The following is a 21,667-nucleotide window of genomic DNA, read 5'->3' as shown; positions in this document are numbered from 1 at the left end:
CACAGGCAAATCGAGCAGAAACAACTCGAGCAAAAGCATATCGAGAAGAGGCAACTAGAGAAGAAGCAACTCAAGAAGTGGCAACTCGAGAAGAAGCAACTCGAGAAGTGACAAATCGAGCAGAAGCAACTCGAGCAAAAGCAACTCGAGAAGAGGCAACTTGAGCAAAAGCATCTCTAGCAGAGGCAACTCAAGTAGGGACAACTCAATTAGGGGCAAATCGATCACCTTCAACTTAGATTTTTTTTCTGCACCACTTAAGAAAAATACCACGCGACGCCACTGAGACATAAATTAGCCAAGCTTTTAAGAGTTAATATCAAGTTTTGTAAAATTGAGGCTAAAACTAATTAAAAAAACGTTACTTAAAACAAAAAAAAATTATAAAATGGAAAATATTCAAATTTCTAGTTTTCTTTTAAATGGAGAAATCTCTAATTTTTTGGTAAATAGTTTGGCTAAGATTTGTCTTGAAGGATATATATTATTAAACCAAATGTAAATCTGTAGAAAATATCAACTATTTATTTATGAAACAATAGTTTTATGCTAATGTATCATAACAGCATTTATTAAACATTTATAAGATATTATCGTGTATGTAACAAATAGCATAATGAAAGTTATAAATTTTTATCTAAAATCCTGTAAGATATTACGTATATAAACAGTAAAAACAAAATTTGCAAACATATTAGTTCTGTTAAAAAAGATTACATTTTAATATAAATAAAAACAAATTGTACAGTAATCTTTCTTTATTGTACCAACATATGATTCTGTGTGTTGATTCGTTAACACGCATAAACATATGTTGGTACAATAAAGTAAGATTACTGTACAATTTGTTTTTATTTTTATTCCAGTGAAGTTACTTCACTAGGATCTTTTGTTAGCAAACGATTAAACCTATATTTTTGAACGGTTATACATTTTAATATATCCATTTTGAAAGTGTAGCATTTTGACAGCAGACTTTCAAAAAAAAAAACGATGTCTAAAATCTTTTGATGCAATTTTATTTTACTTCAAACTTTTTTTAATTGTTACACCCTTAAAACTACATTATAATTTTTTAGCATAAAAGTTCAAATAAATATATAAAACAAACGACAACATTCAAAATTAATACTTTGTATACATAGACTCGCACTTTTACTAAATCGAATATAACACTTTTCAACATTTTTTTTTGTTTTCAGTATTAAAATGTAAATAAAATAAAGTTTTAAAGATAACTTTTTTAGTTATTTAGCAAAAAAAAAAAGATTGTTAGGCTGTTTTATTTTTTGAAATGTTTATTTTCTCATATAATCACGGATGAAACTAAAAACAGTTTAAACTAACAACAATTAAAACAAAAGTTTGCTTAAGATTAAACCAACAAATTCTAAGCGTTTCATTTTAAAAACTGTTGAAAAAAGTATAATAACTTAAAAAACTAAGAATAACTCATGATTTAATTAATAGATAAAAACTGTAAACATTTATTAAATTATACTTAACTAGAAATTATAATATTTGAAGATTGCTCAGAGTTAAACAATTGGAATTTTTACAAGACACATATTTAGCTAGCACTCTGCGCTCAACAAATTAGAAAAAAAATGTATTAAATCATAACTTTAGACTCGTATTTATATTGATAAACTTTAAGATTTTAAACAACTGAAGATCTCGTCTTCAAACGAGTGAAACATTGTTTTGTTTAATAAAATTTATTATTTAACATATTATAATAACTAAAAAGTTTTGAGCCTTAAACATGAAAACTGTATGTAAAAGAATTACTATATAAATTGAAAACTTTAACTTAGGTATTGAACATGAAACTACTAGATTTAAAAAAAAACAATTAGCTTTAAGTGAATAAAAAAACTAACTAGTTTACATATTACCGTACACAAAGGGATTTAAATTTATAACTTAACAGGCTACTAGCTGACTGAAATTAAATCGAACTAATTGTAAAATGCGTTGAAAATTTTTGAATAATATTGCTTGTATAATTATGACGTAATTAATATATGGTTTGAACTAAGTTAATGCTAGTGTATTTAGTTTTTGTAGTTTAGAGCTTGAATTTTATTAAGTTATTGAAGTAGGACAAAAACATTATGTACTTAAAAATGAATTTAAGTGAATAAAATAACATGCAAAACTAGCTTGCAAGCGCTCAAGTCTTAAAGTGAAGTTATTTTAAGTGTGGACAATTAGCAAACAGTTTGTGTCTTTTGTTTAAGTTGTTTATTTTATTGGCTCTGGCTATTTCTAGCTTTTCGAGGCTGCAAGTGCTACATATACTGTGGATTTTTCTTCCCTCCCGATGTAGTGAATGATATTCCATTTATTATGGACAAGTATTCAAAAAAAAAAACTAAAATAGAAGGAAATTTGCTGTTGTTAATATCATTATTGTTAAAATTATTATAGTTTTTTTTTCTTATTAAAAGCATAAATTTTACAGTGCTTATCTTCATATTTTCATTTATAAAAGTTAAGTTCAGATATTGCAAAAATCACTTCTTTTAAATTCTTAAGAAAATTTTTACAATAGTTTATACTGTTCAAATTTAAAGTTGTCTTTACTGTTCAAGTTAAATTATTAAATAAAATAACAATTACCTTTTTAGCACAAAATACTTATAAAAAAAAATTCTTAAAAATATTTCAGCTTATTACATTTTACTTTCTTTAAAGAAGTTGTAACCTATAATTTAAGTATTCAAACGTTTTTTACTAGTGTTGTTTATCTTCTTTTAAAAGTTAATTTAAAGTTATATATATTTTTTAGTTCTTATGTTACTAAACAAGATTCATAGTACATTATTAAACACAAAACTTAGTTAATTTTCGTTTAGTTTTATTTTCTTTTCGTTTAATTAATTGTTTTATAACTAAAGATTTAAATGATAAAAAGAGCTATGTGTAATATCTCGTAAGAAACTTTATAAGCATGTGGTGTACGACTCGATAACCGAAAGGTCTTTAGACCAAACTTTTTGAGCATTTTTTATATCGTTCAATAAACAATAATAATAGTAATATTGTTATTATACTTGATATAGTTATTCTTTAAAAAACAGATGTATTTAGCTAGTTCGGTGCTGTTTTTTAGTCTAAAGTTTTAATGAGTTATTCTATGCGATATTGCTAACGATTTTAACTAACGTTAAACAGTACAGTTTTTAATGTTTTGAACGAGCGTTAGAGCTTTTATAAAATGTTGATAACAATGAAAAAAAATACAAACTTTGTAAAAAGTTCAAGGAAAGTTAGAAAATTCTTCAGTAAAAAATAAACAAAACAGTACTAAATGAGCTGAATATTTTTTTTTTCTTTCTGTGTGTAAAATAAATTAGAAAAAAAGCTATGAAATATTTACATTTTGAAAAATAATAAAGCAACTACATACTTGTTTTTTATTAACTTTGAATAGTTTATATTTAGTTATAGTAAAAAGTTATTATTTGATATACAAACTTAAAATTAGTGATAAAATATAATTACAACAGCTCATTTAAATTAAGAAGCTACTGAATCTAATACTGCTAGTATAAATCGTATTTCGTTCAAGATTAATAAGAAGATTGAAAAGATACTGTTTACAAATGCTTTAATGTTGATAAAGAAAAAACGATATTAGCAACATTTTTTTTGTAGCTTATAGATATTAAGTAACTGAAAAGATCAAAAACAGGCAATGCTATATTGCGCACGACTAACATGCAGTCTATAAGAAAATTTATCAAAAGCGATTATAAAGTACTAGCTTTTTACTAGTTCAACAATTCCAAAACTTTCAAAATCGAAGCAAAGTAAACTGCTTGAAATATTTTCAGCCACTAGATATTCAAGTTTTTGCAAAAATTATTTGTCTTAAACTATTTTTTGCTTCTGTTGAACAATGTGTTGTTAATAAATTAAATAAAATTAAAAGGTTAGCTTTAGAAAACTGCAAAAGAAAAAATTGTCTTTAAATAACATTTAATTGATGTTAGAAACTCTGATTACAATAAACTAGTTTTGGTTCACACATTTATGTACACTTTAAGTGAGACATACAGCTTTTAGGCATATACTCTATATAAAAATTTATAAATTTTGTTAAAGATATGCACAATGAAAACTGTTTACGTAGCTTTAAAAATCTAGAAACCTTTTTAACGCCGATTTATTTATTAATACTTGAGCAAGAAAGTTCATTGGAAAGAGATGTACAAACTGCAAGAACTTTTTACCAGTATATTAAAGGTCTTTTTCGTTTTAATGCCAAATTATTCAAAGATATTTAAAAATTTAGCTTTAAATAAAAAATCTAGTAACCTTCTACCAAGGAATGAACTTTCTAGGCACGAACTGCTGGTATAGTACGCACTTTTTAGTCGAAAAACGCTGTGTTCAAAATGCATTTTTGTACTTAAAAGTAAAAAAAAACCTTAAGTTAGTAACAAAAAGTTTATATTTTGAAAAAAGTTAAAATATATCAGTTTAAATAGATTAAAACTAAAGGAACTAAAAAGTTAGTTACGAACTTAAAAAGTTTATAAAAACTTTAATAATTAAAACAAGCATATCACAGTTTATTTATTTAACGAAAATAACGAACAGTGTAATTTAAATTTATATACCTCATGATTAAAACTTAGGAATAAAAAATACTTAAAAACTCATAAAAGTTTAGAATTTAGATAAACAAAATAATGAAAAGTGCAATAGACATTTACATACCGCATGATTGCAACATAAGTGTAAAATGCGTATAAAAAAGCAAAACTAACAATAATAAAGAAAGTTTTCAGTGTAGCTTACTGTGTGGACTTAGCAGAATTTTATTGTTAAAAAAATATTGAAGTTGACAAAAAATGACTAAACTAAAAATTTTCTAAATATTTTCGATTAAACTTTCTTCAACTTCAATGAATTCTTAATGGTTTTACTCGTAAAAAACACAGTTTAAAAAGCTAAAACTTCATTTCATAAGTTAATAATGTCGTAAGCTTGTTATACAAGATGGTTTTAGTTTAACTTAAGTACCCAAAAATTAAAAACATTATTCCATCTATATTAGTTAAGTTAAAAATTAAAGCACCTAATTCAAGCTTAATAGTTAGGATTTTAAGAAATTTGAACTTTATTTATCTTTTTATTTGGTTTATCTAGATTAGGGTTTCCCAAACTAGGCCAAGTGGCATCTTTGGGGCTCGTTGCAGAAACTTAGGGGGTCATGAGCAGCAAAGGGGGTCATTAATTGAAACTCACACTAGATATTCTGGAGTTGATGATAAAGAGCAAAAAAAGGTCTTAGGCAGTTTTAATAGTAGTTTTTTGAGATATATAGTTGGGGGGGGGGGGGCATAGATTTTTATTTCTTTTAAGGAAGTTTTTTTAAAAATAGTTTAGAAAACTCTGATCTAGATATATTATTAATTTGAGATAAATCGATCAAAAGTAGAATAATCGTATGGGAGTTTATCGTATACAAACTATTTTTTTTACCTTGTCAATAATTAACTATACTTAAACTTTTTATCTGTTTTATAGTATGTATTTTTTTTAATAAACTTTATTTATATCAAAAACTATAGATTAAAAGTATTTTGTTACATGTTAGAACACTTATTAAAAATAGTGAACTTTTAAACACTGAATAAAATTAAATATGTTGTTCATTAATATTAATAGAAATACATTTAATTTAATCAAAAATAATAAGTGAAAAAGAACTAAAAATTAAAACTAAAGAATAGACTAAAACTAATGTATAACAGTATTTAATATTTTTTACAGAAATTATGCGGCATATTTGAAATTAATAAACGCTTAAGTAGTTTTGTTAGTTCTAAAAACTTAGCTTTGCCGAATACCTTGACAATTTTCGAATAAATGTTTATTTACTTAGTTTTTAATTTGTCGTGAATGTTATTTTTATGAAAAAGCCTAAAAATGACTTATTTTTTAGTTTTTATCAAAAACTTCGATTAAAAATTAGCAAAAGTTATAAAATGTTATCATATATGCAAAAAATACGTTTTAAGCATAAAAGACTTAATGTTTGTATGAAAACAAAAGCTATAAACATTGAATGTTTTATTCTCTAACTACTTTAATTAAAAGTACAAAATTTTACAAAACTAATTGTACTTTAAAAATAGCATTATTATAACATGTATTAAAAAGTTGGTATAAATTATAATTTGTAAATATTTTATACAGCTTAATTCATTGTGCTAAAATATTATGTTACAGCTTAAGGTTTATATTAAAACTTTAAAGTAAAAGTCTTTAGAACTTTTTTATCACTTTATTATTTTTTAAACACTATAGTAAATGTTTTAGGTTTAGTAAACTTATGTTAGTTAATAATAGTGTTTTACAAATTGAGTACCTGTGCATGTTAAGTTTTTATTTTGAACATAACTTTATACAACATCCTATTACTGTTTTAAATATTTTTAAAAGTTCTAATATTTTGTAACAAAAAATATCATCAGTTAAGAAATGTTTAATAAAAAAATTATTTACCTACTTAGAGTTTATAAAACCTACTTTAAAAATCATTTATGATCGCAGCTTTAAGTTCTTTGGAAACTTTGATCTTTAAAACATTAAAAAAATGTACAAGGCTTAATTTATATGCCGTAGAAAAACTGGGTTAAATGAACGTTCAAATTACAATAATTTAAATTCCAACGATTTAAGTTCTACCAAAATTAAAAAAAGACCCATATACCAAAATAGAAAAAAAGAAAATTGTCTTAAGGTCCAATGAATTAAAGTTATGATGGTGAAAAAAACATTACTCAAGATGCTTTATGATTAAAAAGTACCCATGCATTAGTAAGTTTGAAGTTTGTTTTAGAGATATAACAAAAGGTTACTTACATTTTAATTTTTTTTTAAATAAAAGACGACAAAAGATCAGACATATTTTTTGTCATTTTATTTTTTATTAGTAGTCAAGAAAAAATCTATAATTTGATTTGAGATTTAAGTGTTTGTAAAAGCAGGTGTTTGTTAAAATTCGGCAATGTTTAATGATTTTTTCAACTAAAACCCTTGTCAGAATACAAACTTTGATCTTTTTTTTGCTAAGCCTCGTATCTATGCTGAGTGGATTAAGTGCTGAATGAAAAAGAAACTCGAAACAAGTAGCCAATTTGTTGCAAAAAGTCAGCGTTATTGAGCTTTGATTAGTTTATTTTTGGTTATCGTCTAAATTTTGTACATTTACTTGTTTAATCTTAGCTTGTTGATAAGTCATAAATATTAAATTTATTGAAAATAATTTTTTTGATAACAAACACTTTGTATGTATTTTGAATACTAACGATTTTTTTTTAACTTTTAAGAAAATTTTAATTAGCAAAGGAAGTTTTGAAGCTTGAAACAAAAATTAGTTTTAAAGGTTTAAAAAACTGTTTAAACATAAACAATTAAAATATAGAATGTTTAAAAGTAACTCTTACTTTATAATCAGCTAAAATATGTTTTACCAGAGTAACAAGCTTTTATTTTTAGAACTTGTAGTTCATTTTAATTACAACTCATTTCAAATGAGTTAAAAAGCGTTCTTTATTTCAAGCTTTAATTTTTTTTTAGTTACAATATTGAACACAAAAACAAGTATAAAAAGTAATTAAATCAAAGTTGTTTATAAGACTGTTAAACGAAATAAATAGTTTAATTTATAAAAAATAATAAATAGTCTAGTGTGAACAAAACAGTTGTTGAAGATGATTACTACTTTTAACGGTATGAGACTACTAAAAGCTTGAAGTTTTTAAGAGGTATACTTAAAACTTTATAAATAGGGTTTTTTTTATTTAAAGTGTCATCTTTTATGGTAAAAAAACTTTAACCATGAACTAAAATAGGGTTTATTTAGTAATAAGCTTAACTTTTTAAAAATTTAAAGTTACTTAAAATAAAATTCTTTTGTACAAAACTACCGATTATTTCATGGAAAATAGTTGTAATTATCTAAAAGTAAATAAAAGTTTTATTAAATAACATGTAAATTTAAAAAACAATTACATTACATATAGTTTCCGTTTTTTATCTAAAGAAATACACTATTCTATATTAATTTAATTCAATAAATAAGAAAATGGTACGAGCTTTGTTAGGTTTTTGTAAGTTTGAACTAGTCAGTATTATTAAAAAAAATGATCCATTTAAAAAATATTTTGTTAGATTTTTGTTCATGTACAAAGTAGTTTAATATTTTTCTCTATTTTATAATTTTTTTTTTTTAATTTACTCCATGAATAAGTTTTACATTATAACAAATTCTCGAAAATTTTGAGCTACTTTCTACCAGTTTTTAAATTTGATACAACAGTAAATTTCGATTTTTTATTTTTTTTTGGCATTTAGACAGTAGCTGAATATCCACACTTTTTGTCATTTTTTCTAAAAAAAAAAGGTTTTAATTAAGTATTCTAATAGAACTATATCTTAAGTTTTTTAAAATTTACAGATTAAATAGGAAAATACAAACATAGTGCGATACTTAGTCATTTGTTTAATTTAAAGTATTGTAAGAACTTTAACTTTTAAAACTAGTTTAATTTATTTAATCAGTAGTTTTAAGTTGAGTAATATTTTTCGGAGTCGATGCTAGTAAAAGAGTTATAATTTAGAAATAAACAGAGTAAATATACCTAAAAATCAGTTTTTCTTTGTTATTGCTTAATTTTTTTTTTACTCTGTATAATCTTAGTATGTTAACTAAGTCTAAACTATAATAATTTTATTTTTTACTTTATTTCAATAAAAACAAAAGTTATGAAAGTAAAAACAGATATGTATTTAAAAGTTGTTTATATCCTTTGCCGTATTAAAACTTGAATTCGAGATAGTTTAGAAACTATATATACTTAATAATTCGGTCAAAAGTTATTTCATTAAAGAACCGAAATTTGTATTTACAATGTGTACTTTTTTATATGCATTCAACTTCGATTATATAAATTAGTATTCTCTTTTAAAGCATTTAGTAGCTTATTTCTTTATGACAGGATTAACATTCAACACAAAACCGTAGATAAATTTTGTAGTTGAACTAAAGTTTTACATAAGAAATTTTTAGAAAGAAATTAAAAGTTTTTGATAAAAATATAAAAATAATCTAGCGGGCACAAGTTTTAGACTTTACTGTGCGAAACTTTTAGAGAAGTAATTTATTTTTTATAGGTTTGAAATTTTTATGTAACACAAAGTAAGCCTTAAAAAAACTGTTTTTATTAGGTTTTAAGCTTTTTTACACTCAGCTATTATTAGTTGAAAGGTTTTTATTAGAAAGGATTAAATACTGTAGAGAATAGATAAGATATAAAAAACAAGAAATATACTTAATAAACATAAATTGGTGTAAAATTATTGATTTAGTCTTAGATCAACATTGCAACTATATGAGAGCAATTTCTGTTTAAATAAGCCCTGTTTCATTATAAATTTTGTTTTAAAACTAGTTTAATTTATTTAATCAGTAGTTTTAAGTTGAGTAATATTTTTCGGAGTCGATGCTAGTAAAAGAGTTATAATTTAGAAATAAACAGAGTAAATATACCTAAAAATCAGTTTTTCTTTGTTATTGCTTAATTTTTTTTTTACTCTGTATAATCTTAGTATGTTAACTAAGTCTAAACTATAATAATTTTATTTTTTACTTTATTTCAATAAAAACAAAAGTTATGAAAGTAAAAACAGATATGTATTTAAAAGTTGTTTATATCCTTTGCCGTATTAAAACTTGAATTCGAGATAGTTTAGAAACTATATATACTTAATAATTCGGTCAAAAGTTATTTCATTAAAGAACCGAAATTTGTATTTACAATGTGTACTTTTTTATATGCATTCAACTTCGATTATATAAATTAGTATTCTCTTTTAAAGCATTTAGTAGCTTATTTCTTTATGACAGGATTAACATTCAACACAAAACCGTAGATAAATTTTGTAGTTGAACTAAAGTTTTACATAAGAAATTTTTAGAAAGAAATTAAAAGTTTTTGATAAAAATATAAAAATAATCTAGCGGGCACAAGTTTTAGACTTTACTGTGCGAAACTTTTAGAGAAGTAATTTATTTTTTATAGGTTTGAAATTTTTATGTAACACAAAGTAAGCCTTAAAAAAACTGTTTTTATTAGGTTTTAAGCTTTTTTACACTCAGCTATTATTAGTTGAAAGGTTTTTATTAGAAAGGATTAAATACTGTAGAGAATAGATAAGATATAAAAAACAAGAAATATACTTAATAAACATAAATTGGTGTAAAATTATTGATTTAGTCTTAGATCAACATTGCAACTATATGAGAGCAATTTCTGTTTAAATAAGCCCTGTTTCATTATAAATTTTGTAATAAAACGAAAGCATTCAAATAACTATTGTTTGGTTTATTTTTAATTTGACAATCTGTTTTCGATCTTTTATTAGCGTTTGCCACAATAAGTTAAACACAGTACAATAACTATGAAAAAAAAATTGAAATTTTGGTTTTGACCCGGTTTTTATGACTCTTGATAAATTTTTTTAAAGCATTAAGTATTTCAAGTTAGATGTCCCTTTTAAAATTGTTTACATACAGTTTTAGTAATATTTTAAGCTAATTGTTATAGAGATTTAGTACAATGTTAGTTTAATTTAAAATAGTACTATTTTTCTTTCTTTTTTCTTCATTCATCAAAACAAAGTATTACGATCATTGTTGTATTTTTAGAGGTTTAAAAGCAGTTAGTAAAGTTTTAAGAGATTATTTTCTTGAAATAATTTGTTGAAATTTTATTCAAACTTAGATGTAGTTAAAATTTTTACTTTCCTCCTCAGTTTAAAAGATCGATTTGATAATTTACCGCGTGAATAAGTTTTCTCATAACATAAATTGTTTAAGTTCTAAATTGATCTATTTTTTTCTTTCAGTTCAGTATAATAAAAAACTCTTTACTGTAACTCTATTAAAGATTGTTTGCAGTTAAACCACAGCTAAATATAGATTTTTTGTGTTACTGTATTTACTAATTGATTTTTCAAAGTTTAATTATTTAGTTATACTTTAAGAAAAGTTATTATTCCAACAAAACAATATATAGCTATACTTGACTATTTGTTTAATTTAAAATCCTGTTAATATTTAAACTACAAAAAAAAAGGTTTGTTTTGCCAAGTGATACAATTTTAAGCTGCTTAATATATTTGTAATCTGTATTATTGGAAAAGTAATAAAGTTGATATAAACTCTTATTATTTATCGAACGACATGCGCTAAACATAATTTGTTCTAGGAACTGATATACGAAAAACTTTCGCTTATCGAGTCGTGCACCACTTGGATACAGTTTAACGTCTTGTCTAGGACAGACATAAGCAACTATTTTTTGTAAAAAAAACAGTGTTTTTTATGTTATCGATTAAATTTTGTTTCTTTAATTGTCAAGTTCAAGTTTTCGGATGAAGTATGAATTAACGATTTTGTTCTTTAAATAAAAGTTTTTTTTTAGCTAAAATTTTAGTAAGAAAGACTGAAGACTAAAGTTAAAAGATTCGACAATTAAAACAAATATGCTTTTAAAATATGTTGATAATTAATTGCAAATAAAATACTAAATCTAGTAGTTTTAAAAAGTTGGTTTAATAATAATAAAATACAAAACTTTTTTACCAAAGCAACAAAAATCGTTATTTTAGTCAGTACTTTTTCTGTAATGAGCAAGCTCTTTTAAACTTACTAAGTACATGTTTTGCTAGCTATGATAGTTCATATAACTAATCTGGAGGGTTTTTAGTTTCATGGTATAGAAATATAATTTACATTAAACAAAAGCAAGTAGTTTTTCGATAAAAATACACTAACTAATCAAAGTGTCCATAAAGTTTACGTTGACAGTTTTTAAACACAACAGTTACCATTTATAAATGGTATAAGATGTAGTAAGCTTGGATTTTTCTAACCATAAAACAAAACTTGTAAAAAATCAAACTGTCTGACCTTTTTCAGTTTGAACTTTTACTTTAGGTATGCCAAAAAGTATTACACAGGTATTTAGTTATGTAGCAAATAGATGAAATGTAAAAAAGGAAGTAACTAAAATTAAAATTACTGACATAAAACTACCTTTTAGTTTTATTGTAGAACAGAATTGTAAAAAAGCGTCTGTTGTAAATTTTCTAACAATGAGGAAGCTTAATTTTGTACATAAGTAACTTTCAAGTACAACAAATATTCTACTGATGAATTGATTTTAGATAATAATTCAAGTTTTATGCGTTATACAGCTTGAGCTATTATTATTATATACAATGATAGTATAATAGTATGTAATTATTATAATTATTTTTTTGCATTGCAGTTCAAGCTTTATGTTAACGCGGTAAATGTCACTTGTATATAGTAGAAAAAGCAAAAACCTTTTTAAGTTATATTCTGACAAAGATTGATTTATATAGGATATATTATCGCAAACAAATATAGTTATGGTCAATTACACTTAAATGGATGATTAAGTTTAATTAGGTCATAAACTTGCCATACTATTTGAATTACCGATTTTTTTTTTAAACTACTGGTTAAGTAGAAAAAGACAAAAATAAAGTGCTTTTGACCATTTTTAAACTTAAACTTTGTCAGAACTCAAATAATTGAAAGATTTTCTTGTTTTTTACCTTACTTGAAAAAATTGTTTTAAATCGGTACCAGTATCATTACTAAGGTATTAAAGTAAGATAATTGTTACAGGAAATATAAACAGAAAAATGAAAAGAATTACTTCAATAAAACCAAGTCTATTTGCGCTATTGTTTTTACTTATTGTTATTCTTTGTGTTTATAAGAGTAGAAAAGTTGATGATACACCCAAAGAAATGTAAGTTCTAAGATTTTGTGGAATTAAATAAAAAAAATATAAAATTTTTTTAGTAATATATATTTTTTTAGCTTTCATAAAACACCTCGTTCAATTAAACGAAATATAAAAACAAAGTTTTTATTAATAATAAAACATAAGATTTTAAATTATTAACTTTATAGAACTTTAAGTAGTTTGTTACTTTAATTTTAAACTTTTACGTGCTTTCTATTTTGTTTATTTTACTTATATTATTTTAAAATATTAGATATATCTACAAAGCTATTTTATTAATTTAGAAACATTAAATCAAAAATCGTAGACGTAGTTACATCTGCAAAAATAAATAAAAAAGAGGAACTAATAACATTTTCAAAGCAAAATATCAATAAAGTCAATAATTTTTATGATGAAGTGAATGATTTAAGATGTGAAAGTTAGTATTTATTACTTTAGTTACACAAAATAAGATAAGTAAAGTTGAAAAAAAAAAAATTATAACTAATCATTTTAAAAATTCTAGCTATGGTTAGATTTTTTTGTTAGTTAAACTATCAAAAAATCTTAACAAAAGTATAAATTTAACCTTATAAATGTATTTCCTTACCAGTTATACTTTTGTATTGTTAAACTGAACAACATACTTGATTATTTATGTATTAAGAACAAAATAAAGTCATAAGAATAATACAGTAACCTCTCGCTTATTTACGCACATTGTGTCCACAGAAAAAGTGCGTAAAGATATGAGAGATCGTAAAGATACGAGAGGTGCCAAATATACATACCATAATGGCATGTTTTTTGATATTGCTTCTAGTTAAAAGTAGACGGGGACTTTCCTACTTTTAAAAATTTGTTTACTTTATTTATGAATATGAAAACAAAAGATAAAACTATAAATATAATAAAAAAGAAGTATTTCAATTTATATAAAATAATAATACTTTTAGAAAAATTTTACTAATTTTAATAATAAGTACATTTAATCTTTATCTTTATTTATATGTGATTTTTTTGATACTTAAAATTTGTATTCTGTTCTACTTGGAAAGTTTAATTTATAATTTAGCATTTGTTTAAAAGTAAGAAATGGTGTGGTGACTGGTGTCTATATTAAAATTTATTTCTATAGCCTTTTACAAAAATATGAACTTGTTGCTGTAATGGATTTCTTCTTTTGAACAAAAACATATAAAATATAAGAAAAATGTTTAATAAAAATTGTTTATGTTACTACAACTTTTCTTAATTTAACCTTTGCCCACATAAGAATAAACTTGTCTTGCATTGTATTTAAGATATATTAATGGATTTTTTGAGTAGGAATAAAATTTCATGCCATAAGAATTTGAGGAATTGAAATTCTTTATTAATAAAAAGGTATAAAAGTAGGGGTGTTAAGACACTTAAGCTATAAAGGTCAAAGACGTACAATAGGCTCCTTATAAAAGGAACAAACTAAAAGTGGAAACATTTTAATTTCGTTAAAAATCATCCCTTGTGTTTTTTAAATTATTCACTTCAAATGCTTTAAAAGTCTTTCTAATATTATTTAGAAAATTCATATTGTAAGAATTTTTGTTTTTTGAATTGTTTAGAATTCTAAAATGCGTAACTAAACGAGAGTGCGTAACGTCACGAGTGCGTAAAGATGTGAGAGGTTACTGTAATTGCTAAACTATAAAAAGATAACGATTAACTTTAATTCTTATAACTTTTGGTTTCTACGGTTTAATTCTTTTAATTTCTTTTACGTTTTGTTCAAATTAAATAGTTAGCTAATCAGTTTTTAATCTCAAAATCATAGTTAAAGTGTAATTCTTTAATAGTTTAAGTTGTTTGTTTTTTGTTTTAATTTAATTTTTTGAAACTACTATGGTTTTAAACAAGATTTTAATAAAACAGGTCAACTGTTTGGATGTTTTGAGTTTAGTTTGAAAACAGAACTTAAAACAAATGTCCGAGGTGAGTTTACAAACATTGACTTTGGAGAAAAGGCAAGTAGAAAAAAGTGCATTGAGTACTGCTCAGAAAGGTTTTAGTAAACACTATCTAATCACCTAACACTTTCTGAATTAATTCAATATCAAGTAACTTATTGTGAATAACACTAGTTTTTACAAACTTAGTTATAGTTATCTTTTTTGCTATAGTGTATCAAACAAAATAACTATTTTGTTGAAATTCTTTTTAACTAAGTATAAAAAACCTGAAAGGCCAAAAACAAAACTTTAAAAAAATTATTTATTTCAAATTGTATCACTACAATAAAAATAGAATTAACAGAAATTCAAACTACGCCGGTTTAAGATACACAACATGTTATTGTTCAAACGAAGTAAGAAAATTTATAAACATCAAAAATGTCGATAAATGCGATACAAAGTGTTTAGGAAATCAAGAAGATAGTTGTGGAGGAGAGAACGGCGTAGATTTGTACTTTATTACGTCACCATGCAATAAAGGTTGTACATTTAGATTTTAAACTTTTTAAAAGTAAACAAGTTTAGATATTGAAAATTGCAGTTGTATTAATTATTTATTTTTCAATTAGAATAAACTAGTTTTCAAGTTTTTGAAAAACTATAAAATAGAGTATGTATCATCAGTTTGAAATACTTTAAGTTAAATAAAACTATGTTTAAACAGTTTTATAAAAAAAGATTCGTGTCTAAACAAGCTTTTAGAATAAAATGTTTTTAAGTTCGTAATGCGAATAAAACTTTTTCTTATAGTTTACTTTTAATTTTAAATTTAAAGTAAAGTATTAAATCTGATAAAATATAATAGGTTATAATAAATTTACTATTAAATTCCATTATCATACTGTATTAAGATTCATCTGAAAATTTTGCCAAACAGTTAGCATATATAACTTTTAAAATACTAGTACAACTTAATAGATGTGTATATTATACTTTTAAAAAATTAAAAGAAAGAATATCTATTAGAATAAATTAAACTATTCTAAAACGATGTGTGACTTATTTGTATTTTTCAGAGCCTATCTCACTTCAACAAAAGCTGTTAGGGTGTTTCAGGATCAATGAAAGTCTCAAAAAATCTTCTGAAGAAAAATGGACTATGTCTCGACAACAAACAACTTTATCTTGTTTTACTTATTGTGAAAACAAAGGTCGGGTTGTTTCAGGATATAGAAGTTACGATGAGCAGTGCTTGTGCGGAGAGTTTACATCAAAGTAAGATTTGAAAATTGAAAACAACATATAATATATATGCGATTTCTGCTATCTATTAAAAATTGTGTTTTATAATTAGTACATCGTTTAACTGATATCATTTGTTTTTAAAATATTTTTTTGGTATATTTCCTTGTTAACTTTAACTTAACTTATTCTTTAAAGTTCTAGTTTATAAAGAGTTTATTTTTTTTATCAATTAAATTTTAGGTTTTAAACCAAACAGTAATATTTTTTTACAGCATTCAGACGTTTTTAAATAAACTTAATTTTTACAGTTGGCTTTTATTTAATATAATTTTTAGTATTTATTTATTCAATAAGTAATCACTTAAATAGCTTTTAATTGGTTAGATTTATAATGTGTTTCAATTCCAAATGTTTAAGTATAAATTTTAATAACAATGACTATTATTTTACTTCAAAACCTAGTATTTTACCTACAAGTTGTTTTTTTTTTTTTTTTTTTACATTGTTAAAAGCAAAAAAATAAATATCTTGAAAAAATTAAATTTATAATAAACCGAATAATTATTATTTTTTAACTTACAGCTAATTATATTTTTTATAGTTAAAATGATTATACTTTGTAGGGTAAAAAGTTGATAGCACATTAACGTTTTACAATGTTTTTGTTATTTTGAACCAGTGTTTATTTTTAGACAATGGTGCAGTTTTATTTTTTAGTCTTATAAATTTTTTTAAATAATTTTGTTTTCAATCACTACATATATTCAGATTTATATAATTTTTTATTTACGATAATAGTTTTAGTATTATAAGAGAATGTATAATTATGGTTATAGTTTTAACAGTAAAAAAAAAACTTTTTTAAAGCTTTAATTTGGAACAAAAGGTGTCAAATACGAACTGTTCATTGTATTTACAAGGAAATGAGCATCTTGAACCAGTAAACTTTTGGAATTTATTTAAAACATCAGTAGAAGACAAACGTTGCTCAACAATGAAGTAATATTTTGTTCTTATCTTCAGTTATAAAAAATATTTATTGTAAAAAAACGAGCGTTTCATATAACGAACAGTATTTACGTTAATTTACAAATTTTTGCAAAAATTTTGTTGACATTAATCTATTAATAAAGCAACGTCTTGTTTGTTTTTGCACCAGATTGAAAAACGGAATAGGAAAAGAATCAAGAGTTGGTTTAATTTCGTCTCCTTCGTCTGGAAACACCTGGACTCGGTATCTTTTGGAAAAAGCTTCAGGATACTTCACGGGGAGCGTGTACAGAGATACTCGGCTTTATTCAAAGGGCATTTTTAACAAAGCTGTTTAAAACTTCTAAATAAAATGGTCAAAGCTCACATTATGTTCCTACTACAAACAATTAACTTAAGAGAAATTCAAACTTTACAAATAAACATTTTATTATTGGTGGCTTGGTTCTAGTTCATCAAATCTCACGCTCTACTGAACAAGAAACAGATTATCTTGCAACCTAATAATGATTGATGCTAAGAGGTAGATAGTACTTACGAAAACGATATGAAAATAATATTTAGTAGAGATAGATAGATCTTATAGTTTTGTTGTTAATTATCTATTGGCTAGGCTGGCATACCATTATACTTTAGGTGTTATGTTTAATAAAAGTTATATATATTATAAACATTTTAAGGTGGTGCTCTATTTATTTTTATTAACTAAATTATTAAAAAGTAAATTGATAAAACTTATCATTACTACACGGTTTTCGAACCCAAGCGAATTACTTTGAAGTATTTGTTTGCCGCCAAAACCATTCGGTTGTCTTGAAAATTAAAATGGCCTGCTTATGAGTTTATAAATTAAGAAAAGCAGTTTTAAGGATGAGTGTATATTTTTTGTTTTGAACTCAATACAAATTTTAAATAGAATTAAGACAGTGTTTAACAATTTCAAAAGTACTTTTAGTAAAAAAGTACAAAAGTAAAATGTTAGATTTTATGTATTGTGGCTACACTCGTATTTGTAAACTCAAGAAGTACTTATTAGAATAAGTATTTATGTGTTTTAATGAATTTTATATAAATTTCACAACGCAGTTAAAGTTAAATTATAAATTTTAAATTGAGAGTTACTGCTTAAATTAAATATTATTACGTAATTTAAATGTATTTTATGGAATTCGATTTGTCAATCACCGCTGTTTGACTGTTTACGATTGTGAACCCTAAAAATGAATAATATTCAGTTATATTAGCTTGTTGAGTGTTTACTTATGCTTCATAGTTGAATGATTTGACTTCATTAACAAAGTTCTAGTTCGTGTTTATCAGAGCGTGGGATTTGGTGGACTTGTGCCAACAACTCTTTTTTTTACCTATAAACTACTTTAGGTAACTAGTTGAGATATTTTTTTATCTATAATTTTACAAAAACTCGTTAGTTTTTTATGCTCTATTTATTAAGAATTTTTAAATTATGGTTTACTCGAATAACAGTGAATTTCTTTAAATGGTGCTTTATAAAAAAAGCTTTTAAAGATATCATGCTGGTATTAATTTAATGAGCATGTTGTACATATTGTCACATAACTCACATTAGTAGTTTTGCTCTTATACTTTTAAGTTCCACTTATTTCCTTAAACAACTTTTGACGGCTATAATTATCTGTTTTTGCTATAGTTATATTACTTAAAGCTCAAAACCATTATGTGCGTGTATAAAACAAGCTTTTACAGAAATTTAAAAGCAAACTTATAAAAGCTATTTAAAAGGTTTAAGGTAAAAATACGAGATTGCACAGTAGAATTTTAAAACAATCCTCTACAGTTTTATTATTTTTCTGTAAAAACTTGGTGCTGATTATAGTTAATTTTAATTAATTAGTAACAGCAACTCTTGGTTCAAAACAAAAAGCTAAGACCAATTAGTAAGATTAATTATTTACTTTTTTTTGTAAACATTTTTAAAAAAAGTTTAAGTATTGCCATTTAAACTTTTTTGTCGACTATGTTTTTGTTAAAACTATAAGTTAAACTTATATAATTGTATTTCAGTGCTATTCTTTATTCTGGCCTAGTTAAATAAACGCAATTTTATTAAATACTTTTGTACATTCTATAACAGTCTAGGACCCTGTTTTTAACAACAGAATAATTACTTTGACTTTTAGTTAAAAACTCTTATTTATACAACATATTTAAAAAACTTAAACAGGTTATCTGGGTGAGTCTAGCTCTGAAACCGTGATTATAAAAGATCACTTCTTCGGAGTTAAAAACGAGGTGCCTTTGGAAAGTGACGTCAGCAACTTTTATTCTGCCGTCATTTTCATTGTGAGGAACCCTTACAACACCATCATTTCCGACTTTCAGAGGGTAAACACCGGTAGTCATACCGGAATGGTAAATTTCGAAAATATCAAAAAAGGTTTAGTTTGTATGTTTTAGTAATAAGTTTTGCCATTATGAGATCATAAACTTTTCACAAATTCAATTTTCATCATACTAATTTATAATTCAGTGTTTTTCTAGCTTTTCAATTCAAGCAAATTTGCATTTTTATATTACTATCACAGAAATAACAATATCTAACCCGATGTACCTTTCTAAACTTTCCAAATCACTGACTTCAAAAGGAGTGCCACTGTACGTAATTGTATACGAAGACCTCGTAAAAGACCCCATTGGTGAAATAAGAAAATTATTGACAACTTTTGCGCCTCTAAAACCTATTCTTCCAAACAGTAACGAACTTGAAGATAGATTAATGTGTTTATCTTCTCAACTGACTGGTCTTTTCAAAAGAAAAAAACAAAAGTTGAATTATGACCATCTTTATTCTAAACAAGTAGTAGATATATTAAATGAAGACATCAGACAAACGAGAAAAGTTTTGGTAGAAGCTGGTTTTGTTATACCGAACTACACAAGACCTGATTTTTAAAGCTTTTGCACTTTAAATCTCTCTTAGTTACGAAACAAAATGTCAACTATGATACTACACGAGCTTATACTTTTTACGTAAGGCTTGAAGTTTCAAAAACTAAATTTAAAAAAGTAATTTGTTTTTATTAGCTAAGTTTTGCAATTTTTTTTTTAAGTACGTTGAATCTTAAAAACTAATAAAACATGTCGAAGTATTTTTAATATGTTAAAAATTTGTTTTTTAACTTTAATGTTTGCAGATAAGTATTTAACTAACAGTTTTTACTTTGTTTATTTATATATTTAAACTTAACTTATTTAAAACTCATATCTAAAACTTTCGTGTTTACAGCTTTCCTTATCAATGTATCTTTAATGTAGCATTTTTTTACTTTAACCTTGAATTTCATACTTACTTGACTTGCTTCAGCTTAAATAATAGTTTTGTTTGTTAAAAGTCTGCCACTAAGTAAAATTCAAATACAAATACTATGCAGCACAACTATACTTTCAGTGATAGTAATTTAGAATATTAAGCAAGCTTGTTTAAGTTTTTTTTACCGTTATAGTACAACTGATGTCTTTTATCGTTTTATATGAATAAGAAAAGTTCTTATTAAAAAATTTTGTTAACTTAGAGAAACTTTTATTTTCATCAAAAGTAATAAAAACAGCTTAAAGACTTCACGTGTGTTAACTAAACTTAAATATTTTAGCGTTTTTATCGTTCAAAAAGCTATAACTAAACAACGTGTTTAAACTTTTACCTAATAAAAAAATATATAATAAGTAGTTAAAAATTATATGAAAGCTAATTACTTGTAAACTTCAAAATTAGGTAAGACCTTGACTTAGTTTAATTTTGTATTTTTCCAAAGTAAAATTTCATAGATTTTGAAATTGCAGCCAACACAGTTAAATTTAAAGTTGTACATTACATCGTGTACAACTAGCAAGTAGCTGCATCTTGCATTTTATTCTATTTTTTGATTTCGTTAAACTTAAACATATTTCTGTTGCCATTTAGCTTTATCGTACATAAGTGTAGTTCCTATATAAAGTAAACAATTAATAAAACATTTAAAGTAGTAGACCAGCGGTCGGCGGCTTTTGTTATAAATAGAACTGATTTGTTAGAAATAAATTCTTTTAGGATTTTTAAGGGTTTTATGAAAAATAAAAGTACCAAATGTTCAAAATGCTTGTTTTAAATGAAATACTATTTATTACGATTGCTTACTTATCGTTAAAAGATAGCGCGTTTTTAATTTGCTTTCGATAAAATAAACTTGTTTGTTTCCATGCAGTGTTTAACTTTAACTAAATTGGACGTTCTTAAAAAATCGGCCCGTAGTTTTTTAATCCCTGTAGTATTGACATAACATGAAAAGTTTCAAACTTATAACAAACAAAGTACCTTTTAAAAACTACTAAGCTAAATAAGCTTTTATACTAAATTATTAATATTGAGCAAAGACTATTGAAAACAAAAACTAGTTTGAGAGTAAATTTTGTGGTATAAAGTATACAAGCTTCTATTGGTTGAAATGCCACGTTTGTAGTATTTACCATTTTTTTTTGTTTTTTTCGAACTGTTTTAACTGCGGAATAAATATTAGAGCTAAAATAACATTTAAAAGTATTTGTTCGGTAAAATGTTAAGTTTAACACTTTTTTAAACTTTTTTGTAAAGATTATCTTGAAAAAATAAAATTTATTACAACATTATTGTTAGAA

The 21,667-nt window shown here is 24.2% G+C and overlaps 1 protein-coding gene across 1 annotated transcript; it reads left to right on the top strand.

Moving 5' to 3' along the window:
- The first annotated feature begins 12,853 nt into the window (after positions 1-12,853).
- Positions 12,854-19,949, top strand: LOC145833254 (sialate:O-sulfotransferase 1-like). Its single transcript, XM_082940446.1, has 9 exons — positions 12,854-12,872; positions 13,177-13,290; positions 14,763-14,892; positions 15,144-15,322; positions 15,859-16,057; positions 16,895-17,026; positions 17,187-17,332; positions 19,221-19,433; positions 19,582-19,949. Exons 1-9 carry the CDS (start codon positions 12,854-12,856, stop codon positions 19,947-19,949), a joined length of 1,500 nt encoding a protein of 499 aa, XP_082796572.1.
- The last annotated feature ends 1,718 nt before the right edge of the window (positions 19,950-21,667 follow it).

This window comes from Thalia democratica, chromosome 4, assembly GCF_965202585.1.
Source record: "Thalia democratica chromosome 4, ktThaDemo2.hap1.1, whole genome shotgun sequence".
Lineage (NCBI taxonomy): Eukaryota > Metazoa > Chordata > Thaliacea > Salpida > Salpidae > Thalia > Thalia democratica.
Note: the sequence above shows the minus strand (reverse complement) of the source record. Positions and strands in the feature narration are given on the sequence as shown.

What these genes read in the sequence shown, in the direction of transcription:
- LOC145833254 (XM_082940446.1), top strand. An exon ending in TACGTCACCATGCAATAAAG is followed by an intron (nt 15,323 to 15,858) that starts GTTGTACATTTA and finishes TGTATTTTTCAG; the next exon opens with AGCCTATCTCACTTCAACAA. An exon ending in TGCGGAGAGTTTACATCAAA is followed by an intron (nt 16,058 to 16,894) that starts GTAAGATTTGAA and finishes ACTTTTTTAAAG; the next exon opens with CTTTAATTTGGAACAAAAGG.